Source organism: Taeniopygia guttata, chromosome 9, assembly GCF_048771995.1.
Source record: "Taeniopygia guttata chromosome 9, bTaeGut7.mat, whole genome shotgun sequence".
Lineage (NCBI taxonomy): Eukaryota > Metazoa > Chordata > Aves > Passeriformes > Estrildidae > Taeniopygia > Taeniopygia guttata.
In genome coordinates this window covers 9,471,300-9,493,203 of record NC_133034.1, presented here as the reverse complement: position 1 = coordinate 9,493,203, position 21,904 = coordinate 9,471,300, and the positions used below count along the sequence as shown (strand labels likewise).

Sequence of the window (21,904 nt, the reverse complement as noted above, 5' to 3'; positions counted from 1 at the left end):
TAAGGAAGACCTGAGAATAAGCCTGTATGATTCCTTGGAAAGGATGGTTACTTAAAAACAAAAATAATCACAGTGCCTGGCTTTGGTGAAGCACAATTAAGCCTTACCAAGCAGAAAGCCATGATTTGAAACAAAAAATTCATATTTGCACAGGTATATATTGAATATTTCTCTAGAAGTTAACACAAGCTATGTTCTGCCTAAAGGCCTAATTATTAAAATGTAAATTTAGATCAATTCCAATAAAATGTGCTCCTTACATTCTTCTAAAATTTCTGATGCCTTTCACATGATTATGATTATATGTTAAGATATAAATCAGATTATAAACCCAGTATTTAAATAAAGATTTTCTGTGACCTTCAAGACACACAAGTCAATGCAAAGAGCCATCCCTCTGGTGCTGACAGCAAGGTGGTGATGTGTTACTCAGGTGGAGATATTCTGTGTGGACTGGCAGACACCTAAGCAATGTCCCCTGTCATTTTAGTGAGACCATCAGTATCTAAAATCAAAGGACTGATAGGACTTCAGGAAAAAAAGAAAACTTCTTAGGAGAATGCAGAGCTCTTCTCTGCACTAGGGTAAATGATTCTGGGGGTGTTCATAGCTCTGCATGTTGTTGTGGTTGCTGTAAGCTGGGTTGAAGGCTGCTCAATGCTCAGATGTGAAATTTCCAACAAGGCTTACCCTCCTGTGCACAAGAAGCTTTCCCTCGTGGCTGGACCACAGAGGGACATGAGATGTTTGGGACACAGCTGGGGTGACCTGGGTAAGCCACAGGGTGCATCACACTTCCTGCGCTGATCTGTCCTCCTCCACCTGCCTGTCTTCCTTCTGGTTTGACCCACCTGGAATTAACATTATAAGCACTTAACACACATCTCAATTAGTTCTCTGTGTAAGCTCAAAGGGTAACTTTTAGTGAAACCTCATTTTGTACATTATGTATGGAAATAGAAAATTTGCACTAAAAATTGGTAATTGTCTGCACCTTGGACAGTCACAGAACAGACCTCAGACATGAAAGGAGGAGCTCTAGAGGAATCTGTGTTAGCAGATGTGACACATTGGGTCATAAATCTGCACCAAAAGAAGGCTCAGGCTCCAAATTCAGCATTTAGTAATAAAATTAGAGCTATCATTACACTTGTGCTAGTGTGTGGTAGCTAAACTCATGTGTAAAAGAAAGCTATTTAATGTGAGAATTGAGATTACTTGGTAGGAGCATAATTTTAATTTTTGTTGGGCGTTATGTGCCAGTCTGAACAGTGTCTGAGGGTGAGTCAGCACTCTTCCACTTTTAGATAAAAAAATGTGCATTAAGGGCAACCTAGAAGGCAAAGAGGCTGGTTGTCCAGGGCTGCCATAAGCATAAGGCCAGTGGCAGGAAGCACTGAGGCAATCATTATAGAAGTCAATCCAGAGCCATCTGCAGTAATGGGGAATGGTAAAAGTTGGGGTTTTTTCTTCTTTCTTGAAAGAAGAAATGCCAGTTCCTCATAAATGGATTCTGGGGAAAGTTTTGGGTTTTGAAAAGTGCACTAAATTTGTTGAAGAGTGTTTTTGCAATATTTTCAAAATGAAAACTCTGTGTTTTAGTATAACTTTATTTCTACTTTAGTTCTGCAAACTTTTTACAAGAGTCAAACATTTTTGAGTGATTTTATCCTAACTGTTATGGACTGGGAAAAACTCTGTATTAACATAAGAGGTTGTCGTCATTTGGCAAAGAAAATACTTAGGAGGAGAAATGACATTGAAATTATAATGAAACAATGTGTAAGCCATATTCTTCCTATTAACAACTGGTAATCTTTCCCTTCTCATGTCATCTTTGTTTGATCTGCATTTTGACTATACTGCAATTTTGAAAAGGACTGGTTCCTATTGCATAGTCATGTTGCAATCATTGTTTATTGTGTTGCTCTTATATAACACCTACTCTAGGCGTATATACTTAATTCTGATCAGGGGATTAAAAAATATGCCATATATGAACATGCATAGTCCCAATAGCAACCATCTCCAAGAGACAAAACTGGTGAAATCCCTGGTACAGAAGGTAAACTAACTCAGAGAAGGAATGCTGCTTCTGTGCCCTGCAAATATGTGCAGTGTACAGGCACCTGTAGGAAAACACTAATGATGGAGGCACGTGGAGCAGGATGCAAAATGTGCATCACACAATGCTGTGGTATTCAGAGTTCAGTTCAAGAGTCACCTGAAGGAAATTCTCTTCCTGGCTATGCCACCTCCTTCCTTTGGGGGATCTTGAGCAAGACATATTTTGATGCACATTTCAACTTCAAAACACACTAACTTTTCAGTCAGCCCCCTGGCATCTGGGACCTAGATTTTTTCTGGCTGACCAACCTAACTTCCAGAAGTGCCCCTCTGATAACTCACAGAATCGGACATTTCTCTAACCATTCTACAGCACCTGCCCTTTGCTGAACGACATATATTTAACTCTGGGCACGTGTAAGCGTTGCCTCAGGTGGCACCCTCATTTCCCAGGCATGCACTGCGATGCAGCCACAGAGCATCGCTGAATACCCCTGGCACTGTGCAACCAGAGCATTGCTGAGTGTCCCTGGCACTGCACAGACACAGAGCATCGCTGAGTATCCCTGGCACTGCACAGACACAGAGCATTGCTGAGTATCCCTGGCACTGTGCAGCCAGAGCATCGCTGAGTATCCCTGGCACTGCACAGACACAGAGCACCGCTGAATACCCCGGCACTGTACAACCAGAGCATCTCTGAGTGTCCCTGGCACTGCACAGACACAGAGCACTGCTGAATACCCCGGCACTGTGCAACCAGACCATCTCTGAGTGTCCCTGGCACTGCACAGACACAGAGCACCGCTGAATACCCCGGCACTGTACAACCAGAGCATCTCTGAGTGTCCCTGGCACTGCACAGACAGCACTGCTGAATACCCCTGGCACTGGGCAGCCACAGAGCATCGCTGAGTATCCCTGGCACTGCACAGACACAGAGCACTGCTGAATACCCCTGGCACTGTGCAACCAGAGAATCGCTGAGTATCCCTGGCACTGCACAGACACAGAGCACCGCTGAATACCCCGGCACTGTACAACCAGAGCATCTCTGAGTGTCCCTGGCACTGCACAGACACAGAGCACTGCTGAATACCCCGGCACTGTGCAACCAGACCATCTCTGAGTGTCCCTGGCACTGCACAGACACAGAGCACTGCTGAATACCCCTGGCACTGTGCAACCAGAGCATCGCTGAGTATCCCTGGCACTGCACAGACAGCACTGCTGAATACCCCTGGCACTGTGCAGCCACAGAGCATTGGCTGAATATCCCTGGCACTGCACAGACACAGAGCATCGCTGATACCCCTAGGCGCTGTGCAACCACAGAGCATTGGCTGAGTATCCCTGGCACTGCACAGACACAGAGCACTGCTGAATACCCCTGGCACTGTGCAACCAGAGCATCGCTGAGTATCCCTGGCACTGCACAGACACAGAGCACTGCTGAAGACCCCTGCCGGGCATCACGGCACTCTGCGGCGGGACCCGCCTGCCGCCGGCACGATTCTCAGGGCAGCACTGGAGCCGGGAGGTTCCCAAGGGCAATGCCCGGGCAAAGGGGCGCGGTGCCGGGCTGCCAGCCGGTACCAGGCAGGGACAGCTGCTCCCGGCCGGGGCCGTGCCCCGTGTGCCCGCGGGGCTGCAGCACCTGCGAGGCCCACTGGCACAAGCCTGTAGCGGCACCAAAACCTGCACTTTAAACCTAATGAAACAACTGCCACAAGCCCGACAAGTGGGGATGTGGAGCAGGTGGTGGAGTCGCCATTCCTGGAGGTGTTTAAGAGGCGTCTGGGTCTGGCGCTGGGTGATGTGGTTCAGTGGCTTAGGGGTCACGGGGCAGTGCTGAGCGGACGGTTGGACTGCATGATCTTAAAGCTCTCTGCCAGCCCCGGGACGCCGCGATGCCGCGATCCCCGGACCCCGCGTCACCGGCGGCGCCCCGAACGCGCCCGGGCACCGCGGCCCCGCCGCCCCTCACGGGACGCACCGCCCGCCCGCCTGGGCCCCGCCCCCCTCGCGCGGCGCTGCTTTCCGCCAATCAGCGGCGCCCTCCCCGCCCGCGCGCCTTCCCCGCCCTCCACTCCCCGCCCGCCGCGGCCGTGTCGGCCCGCCGGAGACGGGACATCTCGCGAGAGCGGCGGAAACCTCGCGAGAGCTGGGAGGCCCCTCTCCGCCCCCGCCCCCGGCCCTCCCGCCGCCCCCGCCCCACCGCGGCCGGATCCGAGAGAGCCGGGCGGTGGGAGGGGAGGGAAGGAAGGGAAGGAGAGCGAGGGAAGGAAGAGAAGGGAAGGAAGGGAAGGGGGGGCGCACGGCCCTGCGCAGTGAGCGATGTTTGTCCGCCATCGCGGCGGAGGCTGAAGGAAGCGCCGCCAGCGGAGCGAGGGGCCCGCGCCGCCGCCTCTGCCGCCCGGCCCGACCCGGTCGGCCCGGCCTCCGCGCCCCCGGGGGCCGCGCTCGCAGCGAAGGTCGCCAGCGGCCTCCCCCGGCCCCGCTCCCGGGCCCACCGCCCCGCCGCGCGTCCCCCGGCTCTGCCGCCCCGCGCCGGAGGCGCCGCCGGACCCGAAGATGTCGAACCTGAGCAAGGGGACGGGCAGCCGGAAGGACACCAAGATGCGGATCCGCGCCTTCCCCGTGAGTACCGGGCCTGGGGCGGCCCGAGCGGCCTCCGCAGGCCCCGGCGCCGTGCGGGCCGCGCCGTGCGCCGGGGCCGCGGGTGCGAGCGGGGCGGGGGAGCTGTCAGCCGGCCCGGCACCCCGGGGCCGTGCGGGCCGGGGGGAGCTGTCAGCCGGCCCGGCACCCCGGGGCCGTGCGGGCCGGGGGGAGCTGTCAGCCGGCCCGGCACCCCGGGGCCGAGCGGGCCGGGGGGAGCTGTCAGCCGGCCCGGCACCCCGGGGCCGTGCGGGCCGGGGGGAGCTGTCAGCCGGCCCGGCACCCCGGGGCCGTGCGGGCCGGGGGGAGCTGTCAGCCGGCCCGGCACCCCGGGGCCGTGCGGGCCGGGGGGAGCGTGCGGAAGGCGCTCGTCAGGGAAGCGGTGCCGCACGGAGAGTGGGAGGCGGAGGAACTGGTCCCCCCTGCGATTGTCGTTCCCCTCATCAAACAGATCAATTATGAAAATCCACGTACGGCAGTGGGGAGTGGGGCAGTGGGGACCGACTTCTTTGTTTTCAAGGAAAAGGCGTCAAAGAGGGAGCCGAAGGTTATGCTCCTTCATCAACAAAATTAGTTGGCCCCGGAAGGTGTGGGGGGGATTATTTATTTACATCTCCTTCAGAGTTTCCTCTTGCTGAATTTATCTCTCCGCTCCGTAGAAGAGGCTCTAAGTCTTATGATAATAAAATGTAGGTGGCACAATGCCAGCTGTTCAGAAGGTGTTACTATAAGCATGTAGGCATAGGTAACTTGCTGCAGGTTCGGTAGAGTCGTGAGCGTGCCTTCGCTTGGAGTTACAGAGGGGAAGGAGCCAGATTATTAATTTGAAGTGCCGTAACGCTGCTGTGTTTTGACAGTCGGTTCAATTAAAGCTTACAACAGAATAACAACTACAGCACGAGTAATGGCGTTGTGGAACGAGAGGAATAGGAAAGGTTGTCTGCCGGAGGATGACCAGGAAGCGTGTGTGTGTTCAGCGAGGTGTATGTTAGAAGATACTTAGCTGAGTCTCTGCCTTTTAAGCATTAGCATTGGCTTTTCAGGTTTAGTGTGAACTTTTCAATGCCATGTCTGATCCCAGTAGGCAGTGGTGTAGAACTAATGTGCTCTGCCTTTATAGAGAAACTGGACATACCTGTTTATCTCATTTCACTGGCAAGGCATGTATCAATATATTTGCTTCATCCAAACTCTTGCTGATGAAATTAGAAGATTCTTTATAGGCTCAGCAGCCAACTTTACAGCAGTCTGAGTTACGCTGTTTTACTCTTTCCTCTACTTTTAATCACTGATAGTTGCACTTAGTGGTAAAAGTAAAAAGAAAAAAGTGGGCTACGAGATTAGGAATTTTAGCTGATGATAGGTTTTTCATCTCCATATTTCATTTATTTCTTTAAAAAGCCTTTTCCAAGAATGTCAATTTTGGATTAGAGAAATAAAGGAGAAGACTTCCTGCCATGTGGCCACAGTTTTATTAACAAGTAGTAGGAAAACCTGTACAAAAATAAGCCATGACAAGAGCAATGTATATGTTTTGTAACAAACTGCAGGAACTATGATAGGGGCCTTTTCATTTGATAAACAGATTCATGTATTCCAACTGTAAATATGTAGCTATGAGTCAGACAACAAAGGCAGAGTTGACAATGCAATAAACTGAAGTTTGTGTATTTCACCTCTTCTGTATGTGAAACTTGTTTTGCAGGGGTGAGAAATGCTCTAATGGAGCCCTGTTCTTACATAAAGTTAAACATTATCAAGTTTTTTTAAACTATTTTTACTAGCATTGTCTTTCTTTAAAGTTGCTTAAAGAATATCTAGGTTAATATGTGAAAAACAAAGTGTTTTCTTCCTAAAATAACTCAATAAGTCACAAGTCATCAAGGCCTGCAACTATATGGGGACATGTGTTGATAGCAGCTTTGCAGGTGTCCCCTCGGATATTTTTTTTTAACTTAAGACATTTTGTTGACAATCCTATTGATAAAGTGCTTGTAGAAAAGAAGCATGTACTTTGTTGGGAGATTTGGGGGGTATCCCTTTGTTAATTGCAGAAGTCAGCAGGTGTAGTTGATGTAAAAATCTGAACACACATTTTGTGTATGCCTAAGTGGTTGTGAAGCTTGGTCCAGGAAATGACTTAGTGTTGGTGACTGCAGTGGGATTGTTTGTGTCAGTGAGGGGCATTTTTTTGGGGAGTAGAGTCTATGTTTAGAAAATATGGTACTCATGCAGCAGCTATGGATCCTCACTCCTTTGTCCAAATGTGGTGGTTCTGCTCTTCGGCTCTCAATTAAGAGTGCTTCCAGAGGTGGTTTTGTAGGCTGCTTCAATTTGTCTTCTTATTGATCATCTTTCCTCAGGAGGTCTTTCTGGTTTAGATTAGTTTCCTTCTTGCATGGGGGTGGCTATTTACTATTACATTAGGTTAGAAATAGCCAAATTGGAATGGTGGTGTTCCTGGAGCATAGCAATATTAGCATGACTTCCTTCATGCAAGTTCTGGTTTTTTTTAAATATTTTACATTTTTATAATGTATTTCATGCTTCTGTTATTATGTTTTATAATAGCTAAAGGAATTGAGAAATAATAATTTGCCAAACATTGCCTAAGCTTACCTTTTCTACCGTACAAAAAATTTGTTAGAAGTGGACCAAAACTTGGAAAAGCACCAGTCTTCTACCTGGAGATCTTAATACTTAGGAATTAGTTTTATTCTAGATTTCTTTTTTATTATTCTTGTAATTGCTGCCAGATTATCTGTCATCCCAAGTATCCATTAAGATATGCTAGCTCCTGGTGTGTGCTGTGATGTGCTTTTTCTTACCTCAGGGGCAATGGCATGGGGTACACTGTTTTACTTGTACACAAGTGGGTTTTACAGTAATCAAAATTAACTGAGATGTATGTTTAACCAGTTGCTCTTTTCCTAATTTATAAATTATCTTACTATAAAGAACTTTGCATTCTCTTGTTCTTCCTGACCTAAAGACGGTGATAAGCTTTTCATCAGAGGTAGTCCAGATGAAGATGCATTCTTTCAGACTTCAGATTTGAGTATATTTCAAACCTAGGAAGAATATTTCTGAGAGAGTTTGTTGTATATTGAGGAAAGCAAACTCATGAGGTTGAGCTCAGAAGACTTCCAGTGTGCTACTTTCAGTATCCACTTCTGGTACTTTTAACGCCTCCATAAAATCTAACTGTTCCATAGTTATCTAAGGTCTACCCAGAGAGCGTTCAGGGTGATGTTAAAGCCAGAGATGGAACAGTGGAAAAGGACTTTAGAGAGACAGAAGGTTCCTTTTTCTCAAGCAGTCTTCAGACTTTGTTGTTTCAAATTCATACACACTGCAGAAGATATGAATATGGATACTAAAAATAACAACATTTCAGAAATGTCATGTAATTGTCCATGATATATGTTGACTGCTTTTTAATTATTTGGAAGAGTGCAGTCGTCTGCTGAATACATGTGTAATATATGAAAATGCAGGTTTGATAGCGCTACAGAATATGAATTGCACCTATTTTGAAGAAGTGTTGGGGTTGTTTTCTTCCAGATTTAAAGGTGTTCTCATGGTATCAGATTGGCTCTCATTCCTTAACTCTCAGTGAGCCCATTAATGCTGGCTACAGGAATACTTTCAAAGCTCTCAAACAAGTTTGCAGCAAATCTGATTTTAAGATTATTTAGTTGAGATGTGAAAAATGGTGCCAAAAATGGTAGATTTGCACTTAAAACTTTCAGAGATACGTGATTTCTGTACACATTGTGTACACATTCTGTACAAATGTGTCAATTATGTTTCCTGCAAGTGTATTTGAGCTGTTTTGCTGTGACTGGTTAGCTAGTGGAAAACTGTAGCCTTGAATGTATTTTGACGGAAAAGTTGTACATAGTAAAAAAAAATCTGACATTTCTTACAGAAATAATTAGAATGTGGGAATTCAGAAAGCATTTGGGGAATTAATTTTCAAAATTTAAGCAAGAAACATTAAGCTGTGTTGAATGAACTTACTTGCAAGAGCTCATTCTTCCCTCAATGCAGGTGTCACCATCAAATTGGTTGGACAGATCTTTCTGCAGGCCAGCATGACCCAGTGTAGGTTATTGGGTTTGATCATTACAGTTGGAGGGGGTTTTTTGAATGCTTCCGATAATTTTCCTTTCCTGCAGAGATGTCTGTCTTCTCTAGAGCAGTGCTACAAAGTAGTGTTTTGCCAGTTCTCAGAACTATTTTGGTGGATCAGTGTTACACAGTTACAGTATGAATTCTGCACAGCATTTAGAGATTCTACACGTGTGCTTGCAATAGAACAAGTCTTTAAAAAAATGTGTAAGCTTCTGACTAGTTTTATTTGAAAATCTTGTGGAGAAAGACAGACAACCTTTAGTTTCCTTCAGTGGTTTATTGATTGATGTTACTTCTTCCTTGAAGAAAGTTACATAAACTTAGAAGTGAGAAAGTATTAAGACGCATATTTTTATTGCCAGCACTCCTTTCTCCTCGATCTAACAGCCACTTGTTCTAGGCTTTGTGTAGGCAGAAGGCTTTTTTTTTTTTTCAGGGAGCACCAACTGCTTCTGTGGTTTGTTTTGAGTCTTGGGGAATTGATGATGCAGGTTGAGATGAGGTTTGTTAAATTTATACTTCAGCCTACAATGTGTAGATCTATCAATTCCAGCAGTTGGTGGAAATTTGGTCCATCTTGAGCATCTTAGAGCAGATAGCCCCTAGAAAAAACACTGAAGTGTGGTTACATTTTGAAGCATTCAGGTTATGTAAGCAGTACGTGAGGATCTGCTTTGGCTTGTAACCCTCAGAGCCTGTGTGAGGTGTTGGGGAGAGCAGGGAGAGGCATGGAATGTGGGGAAAGAGTGCAATGGGGGGTGGTTTACTGCAGGCTTTTTCAGCTCTGAATAAAAGAACGTGAGCATACCAAGTGCTTTAAGATCACCTGGTTAACTGCATGTTTTACATGCTTGGCTTGTGAATCTTGACTACTTTATGTTCTCAGATGTATTTATGAGAGCATCTTCACTAAACCCATGTAGCGTTCACAGTCATGAGTTCCCATTCACAACTCAAATTTTGGTAGGCTTAAAAACTAGGAATAAAACAGACAAAACACTAAAACACTCATTCAAAGGAAGGAGGTTTTGTGCAAATTAATAAATATATGGAAATACTTGGTATTTACTGGACGTTTAAACTTATGAAATCCTTCCAGTTTTCACAATTTTTTTTTTTCTTTAATGAAATGCTGTGAGCAAACTGACTGTCCTAATAATACATTTAGAATTTTTAAAAGGTGAGAGCACTAATTCCAGGGCAGTCTGAGTAGTCAGTTCTAGGTATTTGTTGTTTTATTTGTGACACAGGGTGCATATTATCATTTAGTTTTTGCTTAATCTCGTTAGCATTCCTCAGTTCTGTAGATGTTCAGGTTTCAGTTACAAATTTTCTTGGTTTTCCTTGTTAACTGGGTTTTGAGTTCTGAGCAATCATCTTTTGTATTTGTATAGAGTTTTGAGCCAGTGCCTCTGAGTGGCTCAGGAAGGAGCAGTGCCATTTATGAATCTTGCTGTATTTGAAATTTGCTTGATTTTGCACAGGACTGCAAGGTTAAAGGTGAACTGATCTGTTAGGATTTTTATACTGGCTAATTCAATCTGAGCTTTTTCAAGTGCCTTCATTAGGGTTCTCCATCCCTTCGCTCAAGTTGTATAGTAATCCATTATTGAACAGGAGTTACTATTTTTCCCTGGTAGAGTAGTTAAGAGAACTCTGACAGTACCTATAAAACTGATTAAGAGTTTTTGATATTCTACATAAATAATTGTAATAGCAGTATGTAACATAGAATTAGCCCTTTTTCTGTAAAAGACATTAACATTTCTCAACATTTTCCTTTTAATCTGTTCTGGACAGGTACATACAGCATTAGTGACCCCATTTTTCAGAATTTCAAACAAGTTTTTGGAGGTCTTAGGCTTTGATCTCTAGGGCAGGTAGTCCGAGTGCAGGTGCCTTTAAATTTTCACCACCACGACTGATGTGCAGTGTCAGTGTCCCTGCATGTGGTGAAAACATTTTGTGATAGACTGGGACAGATTTTTCTTAAGATAGTTTGAGTGAGTCCATTCATAAAACAGAGTGATTGTGTTACAGTCTGTAATGGGTTCTTGACCTTGTACATATGCTCACTGGATCTTATCTCTGATTTCTAGTAGCTGTACAAGTGGAAAAGCAGCTCTTGAGAAGTAAGGTCATGCTTTTCATTCTGAGTCAGGTTTTGTGGAAACACAGAGCAGGAAAGTAGCATTGTAGAAAACTCCAGCACAGCCAGGCATACTTTCAGTCACATGATTATTTTCTTTTACTGAAGGTCAGTTAAAGCCAGTAGAATTTTTAAATTACTGATGTTTCTTTTCTGAAAGTGCAAGTATTGGCATCTCAGCATAAGTAAATATTGTTAGATGGCTTAACAAAGAACTTCCATATTGACTTCAATATTTTAGGAAAGGTAAAAAGTGCACTTAATACATGAGTACTGCAAGGAGAGCAAAACCATAATAAACACTTATGTGTAGATGGTGTTTGCAGTGGAGCGGCCTCAGTTCTTTAATTAGCTGTGTATAAAATCAGTGTTTGAGGGCTGAAACTGTCTTGCTTGTAGTTTAAATAAGGTATAATACTGTGCAAAATGTGAGCAGATAACTTGCTTTATTGGTTTATGGTTCTGAATAAGGTTCATTTGTGGAAAAACCCATTTTTGTTTAATGCTAATGAGAATAAACATAAGAAAATAAATTATACATGTGAATGATATAAAATTGGACAAGCTTGTATAATAAATTCATAACATTAATTTCTTAGACTTCATGTGGTCTGAGCATAGGCTGTGCATGTCTTTTTCTTACATTTTGTAAGTGAAGAATCTTTGTTGAAATAAATATTTTACTTCCACACTAGTTTTGTTTATAAAGTGTTGATGGCATCTGAGTGGACCTGTTTTTTTATATTACACACATGGATTTAATTTTCTGCATGGCTGTGAATTTTTTTCTATTGCACTCATTTCAGTGTTACTCTTAAGTCTTGCAGGCACTGCTGATCTGTGCGTCTGATCATGGTGTTTGCACTGTGTGGTACAAAAATGCCCCAGAGAGAGGTTATTAGCAGGACACAGTGGTATTGATTATCTGTAAATTTGTAAGAGATTTATTGTGTCTTCCTTCTACCTGAAGTAAGCTCTGGGGGGGGGTAAAAGACTCATCCTGTGTTGGCTTTTGTTTACTATAAAATTTTATCGTTCTATTCCTGTGCAAGTTCTCAAATTGTTCTGCTGCTATTATTATGGAGGAGGAGTTTTCATCAAGCCCCCAAAACCTCTCAAGGCCCTTCAGCCCCATCATCTCCCTTTCTTCCTTCATCCCCCTCATCATTCATTGTGTTCCTTGTTTTGAAATGACTACAGGAAATGTGTCTGCAATCTGTATAAGCTGGTGTGTATTTCACAGATTTCCTCTTTACATAGTGTTGATTTTTGGACAATTGTAAAATACTGAGCTTCTTGTAGGTTAATTGAAAAAAGCCAGAAACAATTCCTGTGGGATTTGCCTTCAATGTTGAATAGGCAAGGAATGGGCTATTTGTGGTTCAGGGAATCTTTCTGAATTCAGGTCATCAAAGCTGGAAAGTTAATGAACTAATAGATTTTCTCACTTGGAGAGATGATACCCCTGAGGATACTTCCACAGAAAGTGTGGATGTGCAGAACAGCATTGCTCTTTCCTTTGACACTTCTTAACTGGGATTGAGGCATGCAGCATCTCTGTTAATTTTTTAAGATTATTATAATGTTAATATTGTAGAAGTCACCAGTACAAAAGATTTGCCAAAAAAAAAAGCTAACTTAATCCCTTATTAAATTAAGATTTTTTATTTCTACTTTGTAATGTTTGTTGGGTAATGGTCTAAAAAATAAATGGACATATGATCACATACTGAATCAAAGTTTTAGTCTGTTCTGAGTGGGTTAAAAACAGTATTTCTATTAATTTAAAGTTAGGAATGATCTGAGCAGTCTGGGGTATATTGTTGCTGCTTCTGCTGACAGTGACCTGTTGTCAGGTATGGCACTGAGGACAACCTGCTGCTCATCACCTGCACTGCTGAGCTCCCACTGTTGTAAAAGGAAATGAAGAGAGTCAGGGGCCTAAATCCCACTGAAATTTAGTACTTCCAGTTATCTTCAGTCTTTGCTAGTAAATCTTGCTAGGTTATATGTAAGCAAACACCTTCCCTTTCTGCTTTCAAGTCTTTAGTAAATTGGAAGTAGCTCCAGGAAGGAGACACCTTCCTTGTCCTGCAGTTTAAGAGCCTGCACATGGCCCCTTATCCCAAGTAAGCAGCTTTGAGGAAATGTGCAGGCAAGTATAATTTGTGTAGTTTGCTCACAGTCACACAGTCTTCAGGTTTTGAAAAGTTTGTCCTTGGCTCTTACAAGCTTTTATTGCAGTGGAATGCTAAATGGCTTGAATGAAATTTTTAGGATTTGGCCCCATTTGTAAATGGGAAAAGCCATGCCCAGTAATTAATAAAATTTTGTGCCACTGTTTGCACTGTTTTACTTGCCAAGAGCCCGTTTGACAGCCACAGACACACAGCTGAGCTGTACTTGTCCTTCCCTACACCTTATAGACTTCCAGGATCCTGCTGACAAGTGAGAGGGATTATTAATTCCCAGAAATCCAGATTTTCTTTGTTCCATATTCTGCTGTTCTAATGAGGTTCAAATATTTTCTTTTAACACCAACTTTGTTTAGCATAGAAACAAAGCTATTGTATTTCTTTCAGGAACATATTTCCTCCTGTTCCTCCTTTTCCATAGCTTTAGTTTGAGGAGTGTTGTTTTGGGATTGCTACTTCAGAAGTGAGTCAGGAGGACTATAAACTTCTCATTAGTTTTCAAAATACTGATAATAGTTTTTATTCTTTTGGGTAGGACAGAGGAAGTAGATAGATCTTTAGCATCAAATACTTATATTTCTTCCTCTGTTTCATTCAGAATGGGTTTTTATTGAGTTAAGCAATCTTGACAGAATACACTCTCTTTTTTCCTGAGTGTTATTTGCACCATAAGTGACAGTACATCTGCTAGAATAAGTCCAAAACTTACTTTAGGTCTGAAAGTGATTCTGCTAATTTCCAAAGCTAAAAGTGAAAGATCAGACTTTCTGAACTGTGACTTAGATCTGGACTTCAGCTCTGAATTTGCAGGGAAGTGAGAGTATAGATAATATATAGCAGTATATAGTATATATGGAGAGTGTATGTACAGCAGTATAGACAGCTCTCCTTTACCCGTGTTAGTCTGAAGTGCTCTTGGGAAAACAATATTTTCATTGCAGGTGTTTTATAGTCCTCCTCTGTTTTCAGGTGCTGTAGTAATGAGCACTGTAGAAATGTCACTGAATGTTTTTGAAAGGAGCCTTGGTTAATAATATCACTCTTTTGGCTGTTCAAGCACTTCCATTCTGTATCAGTGACAGCTATCCTTTGAGCTAGAACTTCCTAGATTTTGCCTCTTAGCAATTCTTCTAGAGGCTTGTACAAAACCAATTAATTATTTTCTTTTAAATACAACTTTCTAAAAAACAAGTTTCATAATGTAATATCAGGTGGGCAGAAGCTTGCATCATGGTAGGGGAGATGTACTCATTCACAGAGAATGCCTTTTGATATTTGAAAGGCATTTAGATTTGTCTGCACATGGTGGGGAAAAAGATGTTCTTTAAAAACTTGGATTTCTGTATTTTAGTTAAATATTATTCTGTTGTCTTCTTTTGGCAAAGCATGCAACTGGTAGAATAAGTGGTTTAGTGTAAATAGTAGCACCTTAGTTTATGTTGAAAAGAAGTTTATTTTGGTGTGTTTTCTTTGCTTTTCCTCTGTATCCAGCCCTTTTGGAGGACAACATCCATTAATCCTTGCTGAATAAAGCATATGTTTATTTCAAGCAATTTGGGTCTTTTGGGAAATAAGTAGCAAGGAAGATGAGTGAGGAAGAGACAGAGTTTTGTTTATATGATCACAGATGAAGATGTTACCAACTTTATCCCCTGTTGTTACTTAGCCTACTGATAGAGATTTTAGAGAGAGCCTTGAAGACTGCTCTGGGTGAATCCATATATATACCAATAAGTGAATGAAAAATGAGGCTGGTGAGCCAGCATTCATTTTTCATTGGCCCACTCAGACAAGCAGTACTCTGCTTTTGTCTGTATTAGCAAGAGTTCTTTTTTATCTGTATTAATAGAGTGACTGAAGGTGCCTTTTATAAGTTGAACATAATAAATTGCAACGTAAACCCATAAGTTTATTTTTGGGCAGTATAACAGTATGTAGTTGCCTACTAGTATTGGATACTGTTGGGAAAGTGTGCAAAGATCTGTAAGAATAAAATTATCTTTGTTCACAGAATCACCACTGTGTAACTTCATGTTTCAGTTTATTTGTTTGCCTCTTCAGAATGTCTCTGTTTTTTGCATTTTTGAAAGAAATGAAACAAAAACTGTATGATTATCTGGTAAGTGATGGCTGCTCAGAATTACATAGTTCATAGTCTTAGTTCAGATGAAGCAGGTGTTTGGGAGGAGTTTGCAGTTTTTTCTCAATTTTCACCCCTTCAGCATTTTGTGTTCCATAGATTTGCAGGACTAAAGAAGAGGAAGGTCATTTGGGAAAAACAAAGAAACTGTATTAAATGGAAGTTGAAATCTAGAATAAGAGAGGTATGTTGGTAGCTCAAGATAAGTCTCATCCTTCTGAATTAGTTCCTAAAATATGACAGATAAATGAGTAGCTGATCCTCAGTTTTGTTCAGTTGTCTAAACTTGTCAAAACTGTTGATGCAGCATTACATGTTCTAGTAAAGATTTGTTTTAAACTTTTCATATCGGCTGTTAAATTTTGCTGTTGTGTAGTGAAACTCCTATCAGGCCTAGCTATAATGCAAGCAAGTGTTACATTTCGAGAGAAGAAACAAATAATTTTTCCTTAGATTTACTAGAAAAGGAAGTTCCTGGAGCATACTGCATTTTGCTGTAAAGTTCATAACCAGCCAGCCAACCTGCCTTCCTCTTCAAGCTCCTACTCCAGAGCAGCACAAGTTTTGTGAGACTAGCTCTGAGACAATGCCTTGGAGGTAAACCAAATCTGCCAATCATGGTGCAGGAGTGACTCCTGCTTTTAAGGAGCCATCACTTTTTAGGCTGCTCCATACTGGCAGAACAGCTTTTCAGTGCTGCAGAACCCATTCAAGCCAAGTGGAGAAGGAAAGGGTTTCATCTAAAATACTGCAGTTCTTGGATGTTTCAGTTGAGAAGGAGGATTCCTCTTTGATTTCATTGCAGGTTCTGCTTGCTTCTGCTGAGTTAAGCCTGGGAAGGAGAGGTGGATTTTGCAATTCCTGGATTTCTGTTACTGATGGAGTATTGTCGTGGAGCCCTGCCTGCAGAGGCTCAAGCCTTTCTGAGGCTGACAGTAGAGTTGATTGTTCCCTTGGCCTTTAGAGTATTTCTTTCAGCACTGGTTCCTCAGGTCATCTGCTGAGCCTGGAATGGGACATGGTGCAGGCTGTGGATATTCCTTGAAGGAGGAATCTGGAGAAGTTTAGTGTAGGGTTTGCCCACCCAAACAGTGGCAATACTTGCATACCACAGGAAGAGTGAAGAACAAAACACAGGTATTAAAAATTGTGTCAGTATTTAATCTTCTAAATGACAGCTGGCAGATGTCATAAGCAAGTTACAGGCATTGATTCCCCCTCACCACACACACCCTCTGAGGGAGTATAATACTGTAATAGGCATTTCCTGACACTCCTCAGGAGATGTGTATAATGTTGTATTGTCATCTTCAATTGTTGTTAAAGGTCACCTAGGAGCAAAACGTGTCCTACTTATTAGGATAGTTTTGATAGAATATTTCTATGACTTCCCTGTGACTCTTGACAGATATCCTGAGATTAAGAGCCCAGATACAGGAGAAGAGCAGTGAGACAGGGTGCACCTTACTTTCTTCATGCCCCTTCTCTTGGCCTTCAGTTATGTTTTTGGTGTGTCACAGTCAACCTGTTCAGGTAACACAGTTGAGGAACTTCGTGGAACTTTGTTTGTGGTGGTTTTGGTTGTTCAGAGATAAGTTGTTTTTATTTGTGGGAGAGTGTGTGTAGCCCATGCATCCTGTTCCAGATATACTCATTGTTACATAGTGAGGAAAACTTACTTAAGAACTCAGAAAAGTGTTGACATTGAGTTCTCCGTTTGACATTAATAGGAGTACATTTTATCTTATAGTTGAAGAAAAATGTAGTTCCATATCTTAATATGCCATTTTTCAGAGATATTCTTGGAGCAAATGCTAGACAATGTATTTCTGTCATTGTAAATTCTTGCCTTTTAAATTAACAGTATTCAAAGGGTTTATAAAAATTCAAATAGTTATTAGGTTCTAAGGCAGGAAATGTTCTGCACTTGCCCTTTTCTGGATAACCTCAGCTAAACTGCACCCAGAATGAAGGGTACAGGCTCAGGATACTGAGTTACTGTGTCACAGACTATTTAATTCCATCTTGATGAATGCCCTGTCTTGCAGTGGAAGGGAACAGTGTTGGTGACAGTCTCCTTTGCCTCAAGGACTGTGCCCCTGTGGTGGCACTTTTAGATAACAGGAGTTGGACCCTTCTCATTTTTTCTGTGGAGGGATAGGAAATGGGGGAGTGAGAATAGGTGGAAATTATTAGGTGCAAATGTTACTCCCAGCACTGCTAACTAACTTTAAGTCTTGGTATCCACTCACTTCTCTCACTTCCTTCAAGGTAGAGAGCATAAACACCTGTATTCTGTAATTCCAGTTGGTTCTTGTCCCAGTGCTCTCTGGTATTAGACACATGAAGAATGTCATGGGAAGGAATGAGGCAGATGGTTGCTTTTTTTGAAAGCTTTGAGAAGCCTTGTTTGCAGTAATCACTTACAGACTGACTTGTTTCACCTGCTAATGTGTAGAATTGTGGTAAACACTCTTCAGCTATGCTGTAGAAAAACTGAGCAGCAGTGTTTGTGACATTTTTTCAGAGTAAAAATGTCCCACAAATGTGTTGACAGTCTATCAAAACTTCTGAGATTTAACAATTTTGGTCTGAGATCTTTGTGTGGACTTCTAGAACTTGTCTAGAAATTTCTTCTGCGTGAAGGATGAGAAGCTGTGTCTGGTCACTGATCTTGGGAGTACTGGTTTGTGTATCTCCTGTTGCTGCTGGTGGGCTTCTGGGGATCCTCCTGCTGACACTCTGTAGGACATCTGTTTACCTCTTCCTCACTTCTTTCTTAAACCCCTCTTGTTAATGTGACTCAATAACTACTTAAAGCTGGTATAAACTATCAAGATTTAAGAAGGCTCCTAGCAGTTTACTTCTGTAATTTTTCCTTGCAATTCACAGCATTTCAAGCATGGTTATATAAGAAGAGTGAGCGGTTTTAAGTTAGTATAGCTGTGTAGTGTAAAGGGCAAAATGATGACAAGGAAAAAAATTACGAATATGGAATGAAGTTGCATTCAGAGGAAACTGTTGTTGAAGTTAAAGTAAAGAGAATGGAAATTATACCCCAAAACATTTATTTCTCTGCAAAGTAATATGGATTTCCAGCAACAGGTGTGTTGGAAGTTCCTGAATCTGGGAGTTTTAGTGTTGTTTTTTTGACTGTCATTGGTAGAAGCTAGGGAGCAAACACCGGGTTCCACTGGAGACCACAAGTATTGTGTTGCTCACCCTTGTTACCATACAATGCATTTCCATTGGAAGACTGGTACAGGCAGTCATGTGTCCCCAGGGAGCCCTGGTTTTCCAGCTTCCTCAGCCTACAGCTGTAATGTGTATCACCAGATCACCCAGGGGTTAAAGTTGGAAGGCACTTTGAGGAGTCATCTTGTCCTGCCCCACTGCTCAGGGTCACCTAGATCTGATTGCTCAGGACTGTATCCAGATGGCTTCTGAGTGTCTCTAAGGATGGAGAACTCCACAGCCTCTCTGGGCAACCCATGCCAGCACTTGGTCACCCACACAAGAAAAAAATTTTCATGATTATCACAAGGAATCTCCTGTGTTTGTGCCTGCTGTATCTGCTGTTGTCACTTGCACCACTGCAGAGGCTGGTTCCCTCTTCAGTACACCCTCCCTTTGGATTTTACATGTACTGATTTGATCTCTTCAGGGTTTCTCTAGGCTGTCTCTAGAGGCTGACTCTGTCCTTCCTATGAGAGATGCTCCAGGGGGTTGTTAGTGGCTCTTCACTGGACTGTCTCCAGTGTGTTTGTGTCTCTCTTATACTGGGGAACCCAGAACTGGGCACTGTGCTCTATGTGTGGCTTTCCAGTACTGAGTAGAGCCCTTGGCCTGCTGACAACTTTTCCATATGCAGCCTAGGATACCATTAATCTTCCTTGCCTCAAGGACCCATTGGTTTGTCATCAACTTGATGTCCATAAGAGCCTTGGGTACTTTTCTGCCCAGTGTGATTTCCAGCCATGCTCCCCGGCAGGCATTATTCCATGGGGTTGTTCCTTCCCCCTAGAGAAGGATATTGCACTTCTCTTTCAACTGCATATCTAGAAGGGGGCTGATAACATTTTGTATGAAGTTACATGTTGATGAGAAAATAATGAGAATTGAGTTCTTTGCTTGTTCTGATTGAATTCTGTGGTAGGTTATTTGAAAGAGGTTGTGCCTGTAAGCTTTGAGGAGGGAGAAGCTAAGAAGTCTCTTCAGGACTGTTGCCAGATTTACCTGCTTTACAGATGATAACAGTAATAGATTGCTGACAGTGATTGTTTATTTGACTTGATGATTTTAATAGGGTAGACAGACATTGTTAAAGGAAGGGGCTTGAGTGTATCTGGTCCTGCACTGCAGAATAAAGGACCTTTTGAGTCCTTTGTAGTCTCTTTTTTGTGAAATGACTGTACTTTCATGTACACTGATATTTTAGTCTAATTTCCTCAAGATGTACTTGTGCTACACTCTGAGTTCAGATGTTTGTGCTCGAGTTGCATCTTTGAATCATTAGCTTTTGGGCAGCAGTGTGTGGAAGTTTTCCAACCAGTGGCTTCTTATAAACAGCTCTCTCTCCTGCCAATGACAGACTTGGTCGCTTTCCCATTCCCCAAGAAAGGTAATGTTCAGATAAGTGTGAGTACATTAACACGTTTCCTCTGCTTGGACACTGGCTTCTTGCTATCTTGGTGAATCTGGGTGTAGACACTACTGAAATTACTGGGATTTCACTTCTGAAAACCTTTCCAAACCTGTGTGGTTTTTTTTCAAGGACCAGCAGAAGCAGCAATCAGCGTTCTGCTTAAATCTGCGAGAATACAAAGACACAAGCAAGGCAACTGTATTCTAACTGTGGATTTTAGTTCTAAAATATAACCATTAGAAGAAATCTGGAAAAAACATCTTGGCTCTGATCCTGTATTTGTGGAAGAGGATCACTTACAGACTTTGTTGCTAGGGATCTAGAGAGTTGCATAAATCTTCATTGGTGGGTCAGACTGGGGGATTAGGATTGCAGTTGTGCTGTCAGAGATGCTTTCGTAAAGAATTCTGAAAAATGCCAGTGTTCTAGTAGCATCAACAACTGGCTTACTGTTTTTTTGTTTGGATTTTAAATCTGCCTGCAAGCCTGACTTAAGGACTGGGATGAGAAGACATGAACCTGTGAGTTAAATAATCCAAGAATATATGGTAATTCTTACATACCCTGGAGAATACAGGGAGATCTCTTCTGCTCAAATGCTAATCAACTTTTCAGCAGCAGGAACAAAATAATACATTTTTGCTCAAACTTTACTGCAGTGACTTGCTGCCAAATAGAATGGAATTATTTAAAGTATTAGGAGTCTTTGCTTTGTTAGAAAACACTGCTGCAAACAAGTTAGCTGTGCTAGATCTTTTTGGAAGACAGTGCTCTTCTAATGGGATATTCTAGAACTTGAGCAAACCTGTTCCCATAAAACCTCACTGATGTTCGTCTCAGTCAGAAACAGAATAAGAAGCTGCACTGAAAAACAGACTTTTTAATGCTTAATCCTAAACGGTAATAAGATAATTTCATAGTACTTTTTCAAATATTTATGTCATGGCGATATGTACTCATTAAAATTACCTTCTATCAACCTTTCTTGTGCTGTCAGAGTAGCTCATGGTGTGTCAATTGTTAAGTGGCAAAAAGCTCTGTGTTCTTGTTTGTATTCAGGGACTTCGGAGCAAATATTATTGCAATCATTCCTTCTTTTTTATAGCATTTGGATTAAAAGTACAAGAATTCAGAGTTTTCTTTTAGCTTTTTGCTGGAGGGATCTGAATTACTAGATGTAATTCAGAGAGATGTTCTGTGACCAACCCAGAAACGAGACCACTGTAATACCTCTGCAGTCTGGTGCCCAGTGACTTGCCTGGTTTATACAGATCATACCTTTGCTCAGAATACAGAGTGCAATTAAATTGCAGTTGAGATAAAAAGCTTGTGTTGGCTGAGAGTTTTTTAATTAGCAGGGGGAGCCTCTGCTTTGAAAACAAAACCTTGGGTTTGTGAAAGGAAAGCTGAAAAGCTTTTACTTGGATTGCTGTCTGCAAATCTAAATGGTTGCCTTCATTATCAGTACTTGTGAAATTGCTGGTTCAGGAAGGCCGTAGAAAATAACTTCCCTGAAGGAGCACCATGTAGCAAATGCAAATTAAAAACAAAATTACTGACCTTTCAGTGCTGTGCATAGCAGAATAAGGAAGTGTGGAGGGACCTGTGACATTCCATCCACCATTCCTCTGTTACTTTGGGGCTTTACATTTAGGAGATAGGGAGCAAAAAATTTTTCAATGTGTTTGTGATTTTGTTTTCACTTTTAGATATGTAATGGCACATCTTAAGTTTGGGGTACATAGAGTTTAGTACGCAAGTGGATCTGGTATCAGAGGAGGGGGAAAAGTAACAACAAGATTATTTTTATAATAAAAATCCTTGTATTTAACCAAAACTCCAAAAGATGCACAGGATAGAAAATTACATGTCTTCTTTTCATTTTATTCAGTAGCCCATTCCCTTCCAAGGCA

General features: G+C 42.4%; 1 protein-coding gene across 1 annotated transcript in view; it reads left to right on the top strand.

Annotated features, from left to right (window-relative positions):
* The first annotated feature begins 4,436 nt into the window (after positions 1-4,436).
* The window catches only part of CUL3 (cullin 3), a 55,390-nt gene continuing 37,922 nt past the window's right edge, over positions 4,437-21,904 (top strand). Inside the window, exon 1 of the mRNA XM_030279887.4 lies at positions 4,437-4,707. Coding sequence (XP_030135747.1) covers positions 4,642-4,707 — 66 coding nt within the window. The 5' untranslated portion in view covers positions 4,437-4,641. The remainder of the gene's footprint in view (positions 4,708-21,904) is intronic.